This window comes from Rhododendron vialii, chromosome 4a (genome assembly GCF_030253575.1).
Source record: "Rhododendron vialii isolate Sample 1 chromosome 4a, ASM3025357v1".
Taxonomy (NCBI): Eukaryota; Viridiplantae; Streptophyta; class Magnoliopsida; order Ericales; family Ericaceae; genus Rhododendron; species Rhododendron vialii.
This window is the reverse complement of record NC_080560.1, coordinates 533390-541601: the sequence shown is the minus strand read 5'-3', so window position 1 is coordinate 541601 and position 8212 is coordinate 533390. Positions and strand designations below refer to the sequence as shown.

Below are 8212 nucleotides of genomic sequence, written 5' to 3'. Positions count from 1 at the left end.
GTAGTCTATAAGCACGAGCTAACACTAGTTAATCAATATTGTATCTTAATTACTGGAGTAATTTAAATAATAAATAACCTGGAGGCATCAGACAGAATTGATCTCAATCACATGCATGTTGGAACATGTGAAGATACAAGATAGGATCTGGTTATGGATGATATATACATGTAGGAGACAGTACTCCACCCACTAAAATCCTAATAGATTTGTCGTCTACTACTGCTGCTTCCATCCTACTCCATGCATCCATAATCAAACTGAGTGACTCATCAATCTCATACGGGCCGGGCAACCTTTAAAAAAAAAAAAAAATAGTAATGGTCGCTAGCTAGCTAGCTAGCTTCTAGGTATGCGTCTCTCTCTCTCTCTCTCTCTCTCTCTCTCTCTCTCTCTCTCTCTCTCTCTCTCTCTCTCAATATAGTACTGTATGTATTTATGATCTGTCCTTAATACAAACAAATGCATGACACGTTTTGTACTAGTATATAATTGTCACCTCGCTCATTCATGTATCAGCTGGTCAAAATTGTCAAGCTAGCTACAACTAGTATAAAATTTTGATTTGTATCGCGAATTTTAGATCTGATGAGTACTGATCGAAGTGAGAACAAAACAACTAGTGATGTTGACTGGCGCCATTTATATTTATATTCAAGAATTTTGGCATAAATATATATATATATATAGCTCATCGATCCACACGTTATATATTTATATATGTCCATAAAATTACAATTCATTGGTTTCACTCGGGAAATCTTATTGGTTACTATGTTTGCTTAAGCTTTAATTCTATCGCAACTTTAAGCCATACCATTATTGTAATGTTAATCAAAGTTATATACTTATTTAATTAATCCAACCATCAAAAGCTAGCACTCAATCTTAATGATGTAACCTGCCTCCAAATCATTCTCTATTTCTTGAGGATCTCTTTGTCCACTCATAGAAGAGTAGTCGTGTTTACGCGTTTCTTTTTTCTTTTCTTTTTTTTTTATTTGATATAATTTGGTGCCAATCTAATCAATATATCTTATCGATCAGTTAAATCTTGTGATCACTAGATAGGATTCATCAACATTTTTATTTCAATTTTTGGCAATCCCTGTCTCTCCATGTCTGTAAAAGCATTAGGGCAAAGGTTTAAGCATGAACCATTAAAAAGAATGCTATTCAAATCAAGCATAAGCATACATATTCTCATATATCTATATATATATATATATATATATATATATATATTGATGTATATGAGCTTTATAGTTCACCTGATGGAGATTATATTACAAATATGATTACTTTCGCTTGGATGGCTATCCAATCCAAGGTGGCCACTAGAGCTGAGCTATTGGGCAGAAATCTAATTCCAGAGGATCAAACTGTTCTTTGCCCATTTTGTTCGTTGCACTTGGAAACACCTCAGCACCTATTCCTTCATTGTCAATTTTCTTGTGAGGTTTGGTCGCGTATTATGGATTGGTGGCATGTGAGATGGGTGTGCCCCGTCTCTTTGGAAGACCTTAATTTTTATTTGGTGGGGTGACAACAATTTCAGAAAATGGGAGAAACATGTGTGGGAAGCTTCGTTCTTCGCAACCTTGTGGTCTTTGTGGCTGGTAAGAAATACTTATGTGTTCAATAATGCAACTACAAGTGCTGGGGAAATAGGTGATTTGATTAAAACTAGAGTCGCAATGTGGGTAAAGGCTAAATTCAACATAAAGGTGTATTTGGTGGAAGATTTTAGGATTTTTCTGGATGGAGTCAGGTTGTTGAAATTGTAATTTGATTGGGTGGTGAGATGATTGCCATCCAACTTTCTGTTAGAGGGTTTTGTTTAGTTGTTCTTTTTTCTTGTTCGAACTAGTAAGTGTGTAATTTTACTATGTTCGAGCCAGCTCGATATATCCTTTCGAGTGATATAAAAGTTTCGTTTGCCGAGAAAAAAAAATGATGATAAACTAGCAAAATTAATTCTAGGGTTTTAAAGCAATATTTGACTAGACACTCCAAGAGGCGTTTGGGTCAACGGCATGATCAGGAGATGCACTTAGGTGCTAGGAGTACGGAGTTCAACTCTTCTTCCAATGTATTAATATAATTGTTCTAACAATACTAACTGTCGCCAAAGAAAGAAAAAATTGACTAGACCCACAGTTTTCCATTTTCCCCCTTCTACTTGCTACTCCTATTGATTAATGTTGACATTGTTTATTTTCGAAAAAGAAAAAGAAAGAGGTAGAAAAAAGTAGTAGATGGTTCAAAAATTAAACGAAATAATTAAAGATGGAGATGTGGGACATGAAAAGATCATATCAACAAGGATGTATTTGTCCAGCCAAATCTAAGGTCCTTCTTTAGTAGGACCCGCTGAAGATATCCTGCCCCCAACATCTCTATTTTTTTCTATATAACACCCAATGCCCTCTTCGTTCAAGCCTCCCCCTTCTCTCTCTCTCTCTCTCTCTCTCTCTCTCTCTCTCTCTCTCTCTCTCTCTTCGTTCAAGCCTCCCCCTTCTCTCTCTCTCTCTCTCTCTCTCTCTCTCTCTCTCTCGTTATATTAAAAGCTTTTCTTTTTCTTTTTTCCTTCCCTCCATTTCTTGTGATCATTTATAGGAGTATTATATAAGCTACACATTGCAGTTTATGTGAGTCTAACATGTAATCTCTGTAACACATGTATAGTTTTGAGGCAAGCTAGCTATACCGTAGTTGAAGTCCACTTTACATTTAAAAAAAAGGGGGCAGTATAGTATAGTATAAATAATGAAGGAGAATATGAAGATGGCCGGGATGATGAGGAAACAAACAGGCCAGGCGGCTGCAGCGTCACCATGTGCGGCATGCAAGCTACTGCGGAGGAGGTGTGCAGCTCAGGAATGTGTATTTGCTCCTTATTTTCCTGCAGATGAGCCCCATAAGTTTGCCAGCGTCCACAAAGTGTTTGGTGCTAGCAACGTCAACAAGATGTTACAGGTTAATTAATTAATCCCATCTCTAGCTATTTCATTTAATTACTTCCACTTTCTGGCATTCCTGATCAGCTTAACTTGTTAGACAGAATAATATTTACCCATTTGAGAAAATGATAACGCAAAAACTGTTTTTGCTAATGACAAAATTTCAGTGCATAATAGACCGGTACCATTTACCCGGTACAATCCTTTTGCGCATTGGAGTTTGAAAATTAACAAAAATAGTTTCTGGCATCATCACTATCTACCTGGGACAATTATGGAGCCAATGTTTCCTTGTCCCTAATAGGGATTGGTTTACCATATTGTAAAACAAACAGAACCCGTATGTAGGAGAAGCATGCCAAATCTTTGGAATGACATACCACTTGTTTGGTTTGCATTTTTGAAAGTTATTTCTGATGTAATAAGTGGTAATAAGTGGAGAGAGATAGAAAAAAAAGTATTGAAAAACATGTAGAGAGAAAAATGATATGAGTTGAGATGTGAACGAAACAAGATGATAGTATTCAGAAGAGAGAAAAAGAAAAGAGAAAGTTATACTTTTGTCAGCTTAGAATAACAAAAACTGTTTCTTCTAGTAATTAACTTGGGAGTGATGCCATAAATTATTGATCAGTTTTTCTAATGCGCATATATTATTGTGAAAATAATCAATTTTTGATAATTTTCTTCCCTAAAGTTGTAAAGCAAGTATATATCATTTTAAAACGGTTATGTCAGTTGTGGTAGTTGTAAACAGTCCGACACCCCAACTGCTATTCTTGGTCAAAATGCTTTATTCTTGGTCAACTGCTATTATTCGCTACTACTTTCTTCTTCTTTTTCAAAGAAAAAGCACTGTTTTAGCACAATACAATGATTCCTTGGAAAATACTAAAAGGACTTTAAATCAGTTTTAAATCAGTTTTCGTACAACAAAGACAAAATTCATTCAAAAAGAGTGGTTAACTTCTTTATGACCATCTAGTATCAAGCTTTTTGAATTGAGGGAGGATCCTCTTCGGTCTATGTAAATGGACTAGATTATTATGTTGGCCCACTTCTGGGTCCTTAATGGACTCACTTGAATGATTGAAAAGATTCAATAAATCTGGACCATTAATTGTCAATATGAACGGTTCAGATTGAATTGTACATCCTTCTCTACAGTCAATTACAGAGAAGTCGGATCCCTTCTTCTACGTACTACAAAAGCTTGTTTGAGCTTTTTGTTCTAAGAATTCTTTTTCCTTGGTAACTAGTGGGGAAATATGTCCATGATTTATGTGCTTTTTGTCTACCTATGTTAACCTTTGAATATGTCACATAAAATTGTCAGCATTGTATTGTATGTCACCGTTTAGTTAAGTAGCCGTGATTAAATTTAAATTCTATGTTAGGAGAAGATTTATGTGCCAAGAATCAAGATAAATCATCTTCGATCTAATGTATATTCAGTGATAGGAGCAGCATACTTCGTGCAATAAATAGCTTTGAATTTTGACACATACAAAAATGGTGATAAAATTTGGTGTTACGTAACAGCTCCTTTGGGCAAAGAGGCTGATCATGCCATGGACATATAGAATTGATTAGTAAATCCTTTTCTTGTTAGTCCCGGGGTTAATCCAATTGGTTAATGAGTTTGTGCTCCCCACAATCGGCCAAGATCTGATTTTTGGGGTTAGGTCACAAGAAAGTATTTTCTTGTGAATTCTTTGATTCCGGATGGATGGCACACTACAAGAAAAATTCAATTGGGTGACGAATGAAAATCGTCACAAAATGCATGTTTTTCGTCACAAATAATATAGGTGACGAAAAAAAATTTGTCGACTAAAGGTTGTCGAGGATTCCTACCTAGTGACGAAATCTACTTTTCGTCACCTATAGTGCCTTTTGATGACGAAATATTTTGTCACCAAAAAGTGAATAATTGGTGACGAAATTTTTTTCCTCACTTATTGTGCTTTTTGATGACGAAATTTTTTGTCATCAATTATTCCTTTTACCGATGAAAAAATTCGTCACCAATGTGACACATCGGTGACGAAATTTTTCGTTGCAAAAAATGTTTTCATATGGGAAAAAAAATCATTCTTTCTTGCTCCTGCTGAGTTTCGAACCCGAGTCCAATGAGTTTTTCGCGCAAGTTCCAACCAACTGCACCAAACACACTTTTCAATAAACATTTGAAATATCTAATATATAACACATATGTTTAACATGAAAATATATTTTGAATGTAATTTTGAATCTTTAAACATTAAAATTAGCAAATTTGATAAACATGAAAGTTGTAGGCAATTGAGTTATTGTTCAAACCCAATTTGAATTATCTCAATCGGAGTTTTTAGTAAAGAGTTACGTTCGAAATATATTAAGTGACAAAGCGCAATTCATAAATTTCGTCACGAAAGGTACCCATTTGACGACGAAATATATTTTTTGTCGTTGAAAGTGTTAAAATGGTGACGAAAAATAATTTAGTCACCAAAGTTAAGCATTTGGTGACGAAATATATTTTTTGTCACCAAATGATTATCTTTGGCGACGAAAAATAATTTCGTCACCTTTTTTAAGCTTTCGGCAACAAAAAATGTATTTTGTCACCAAATGGGTAACTTTGGTGACGAAAATATTTTTTTCGTCGCTAAACAGGTATAATTGGTGACGAAATTATTTCGTCACGGAAGTTATCAAAATAGTGACGAATTTATTTTTTTGTCGCCAAATATACTCATTTAGTGACGAAATTAAATTCCGTCGCCACTTTTTCGTCACCAATTTTAATTTTTCTTGTAGTGGCATGTCTTTGATTCAACCGAAGAGGAAATCATTTGAAACGCGTGTAAATTGACTGGACATCCTAACCTTTGTGGAAAAAAAAATCCTTTTTTCTTGTTATGAGCAGTAGGTGCATTGAAACTAGTTAAAGTAGTGTAATCATGACATCAAGGCGACGATTGTCACGATAGTAAATGTTGGGGGTCCAATAGTATTATATTAGTTGGGCCCACTGGAATCTCTATGCAATTGCTCGCGTGGTCTATGTTGCTAATCAACAACATATGCTTATTTTTAGCAAAAATAGTGGAGTATCATGCTTCATGCATTTCAAAAGTATGGAAATTTAAAATTAGAATAACAAAGATCTCGAAATTGTTCTTTAAGAAATCCTGTCCAAAATGCTGGGGCAACAGTTCGTATGCTGTCAGCAGTGCATTTGCCCTTTTGTAATTTTTGGAATTGAACCTTAAAAAACCATCATTAGAATTATTGCAGCATTAATTATCAAATACCTAGCATTTCCCTAGCTAGTAGTAATTCTGGTTCAAGGTTAGCAGAGGTTAACTTACAGTTCTTTAAATTTGCAGGAGTTGCCAGAGCACCAACGTGGCGACGCCGTTAGTTCGCTAGTTTACGAGGCAAATGCTAGGGTGCGGGACCCAGTTTATGGTTGTGTGGGAGCAATATCGTCATTACAGCGCCAGGTCGACACTCTTCAGACCCAGTTGGCTCTTGCACAAGCGGAGGTGGTGCACATGCGCATGCGTTCCATGCCCAACATGACGGCCACCAACTCACCGGAAAATGGATCAATATCTCAGACAAAGTCCCTTTTTAGCATGGACATGGTGGTTGATGAGGCCGATATAGGGGAGTCATTGTGGTCATGCTAGCTAGCTAGCTACTTGGGCATGCATTCCCTTTCGCGATTACTACTCTACATGAGAGATTACTACTAATGATGTGCTAGCTTTCTTTATTGTCTCCCTTTACTACTTTTCTTGCTTCTTTTTCTTACACTTCTTAATACTAGCAACTCACATCTCTCTGCCCGACCCAGAGATGGATGGTGAGCATTATTAACAATATTGTAAATGTCCTCTACCCATAATTATGAGTGATTATATAATTAAAGTAATTTGAAAGTGACTTCTTAATTAAAGTAGGAGTAATTGAAAGTGAAGTGACTTCTTTTATTAGTTCCACTTTCCCTCCTTTTGAATTTGAATTTGTGTTTCGGTTGGAATGTATATTCATGCCTTTTTGAAACTGAAGTGGGAGGCAAGGACATCTTAAATCAAATCATTTGACTAAAACGACCAGCAAATTCAATTCCGAAGCATGAACTTCCAAATCGGAGGTGGGAAAAAGTAAGCAGTGTGTCATTGGACACTCAACTGCCACAGTAATTTTCAAATCTTCCACTGCAAGATTTTGATGCATCGGTAAAATTGGAGTGATGCCTTGTTCTCTTTGCTATTTGAAAAAAAAATTTCAAAAAATTCTCCCTAAATTTCTCCTACTTCCAATATTTCTCTCTCTGTCTCTCTCCGCTTATTAGAGCATCTCTAACAGAGTAATCAAAATTCTAGCCATTTTGCTTAGGAAAAATGAGTTAGCTTGCCACCAAATGGTTGAGACACCCAACAGCCAAGGCAAAAGAGATTACAGCTGTCAAATACGGTAAAAGTGAACACAGCTGTCAAACCAAGACTTCCCAGACCTCTCAGGTTGAGGTTCCCATGGACTTCCCAATTCTCTCCAACGAAACCCCAAACCCAAATCTAGAAATGTGGAAAATCAGTCGATTTTAATCTCAATTTCCAAGCTACAAGAAAGGAATCAAGCGTCCAAAGCCACCAAGATCAGTCAATTTTGATTTTGGGCTACAAAAACAGGAACCGACCTTGGATTTAGCAGATCAGATGTTCATCTTCACTAGTCTTCACAACAACGACGATGAGAAATCACGCCTTCACTGACTCGTGGGAGTAGGAAATCTCGTCGCCGGTGGTCGCCGGTGTGTTTTGGGGGAGAGAGAAAGGAGCAGAGGGCAAGCGAGCCTTTCATACCTCGCTGGTCGAGGCGAGGGGCTGAAGCGAGGGAGCAAACTGGCGAGGGGCTGCCGAGTCTGCTGGAAACCGGAAAAGAGGAGTTTGGCTGGCCACTTTGACCTCGCCGGAGCCGGAGCGAGCCTGGTGGAGATGCTCTTACCCCTACTATTTTTCAAAAAACTTTTCAAAACACAAACCAAACACAGCAGCAGTATGATTAGCTTTGAAATTTCGAGTGATGAAGGAGCAAACCAAGTCACTGCAGAAAAAAAGATCGATATCTGTGTACTGGATGGATACAGAGATCTCACCACCAAGCGTGGGCGAGACCTACCATTTTGTAAGACACCTGTGAACCTGACCTAGGTTGGATAAGCCCTGAACAAGAAATTCTATTAAACTTGGATC

The 8212-nt window shown here is 37.0% G+C and overlaps 1 protein-coding gene across 1 annotated transcript; it reads left to right on the top strand.

Moving 5' to 3' along the window:
• The first annotated feature begins 2442 nt into the window (after window positions 1-2442).
• On the top strand, window positions 2443-6895 carry LOC131321854 (LOB domain-containing protein 4-like). The gene is made up of 2 exons (XM_058352821.1): window positions 2443-2979; window positions 6338-6895. The coding sequence occupies exons 1-2, from the start codon at window positions 2770-2772 to the stop codon at window positions 6641-6643; spliced, it is 516 nt and encodes a 171-aa protein (XP_058208804.1). The 5' UTR covers window positions 2443-2769; the 3' UTR covers window positions 6644-6895.
• The last annotated feature ends 1317 nt before the right edge of the window (window positions 6896-8212 follow it).

Excerpts from the sequence above, each read along its gene's own strand:
- LOC131321854 (XM_058352821.1), top strand. The coding sequence starts at position 2,770 with ATGAAGGAGAATATGAAGATGGCCGGGATGATGAGGAAACAAACAGGC. Across the intron at positions 2,980-6,337 it reads ACGTCAACAAGATGTTACAG|GAGTTGCCAGAGCACCAACG; the intron begins GTTAATTAATTA and ends TTAAATTTGCAG.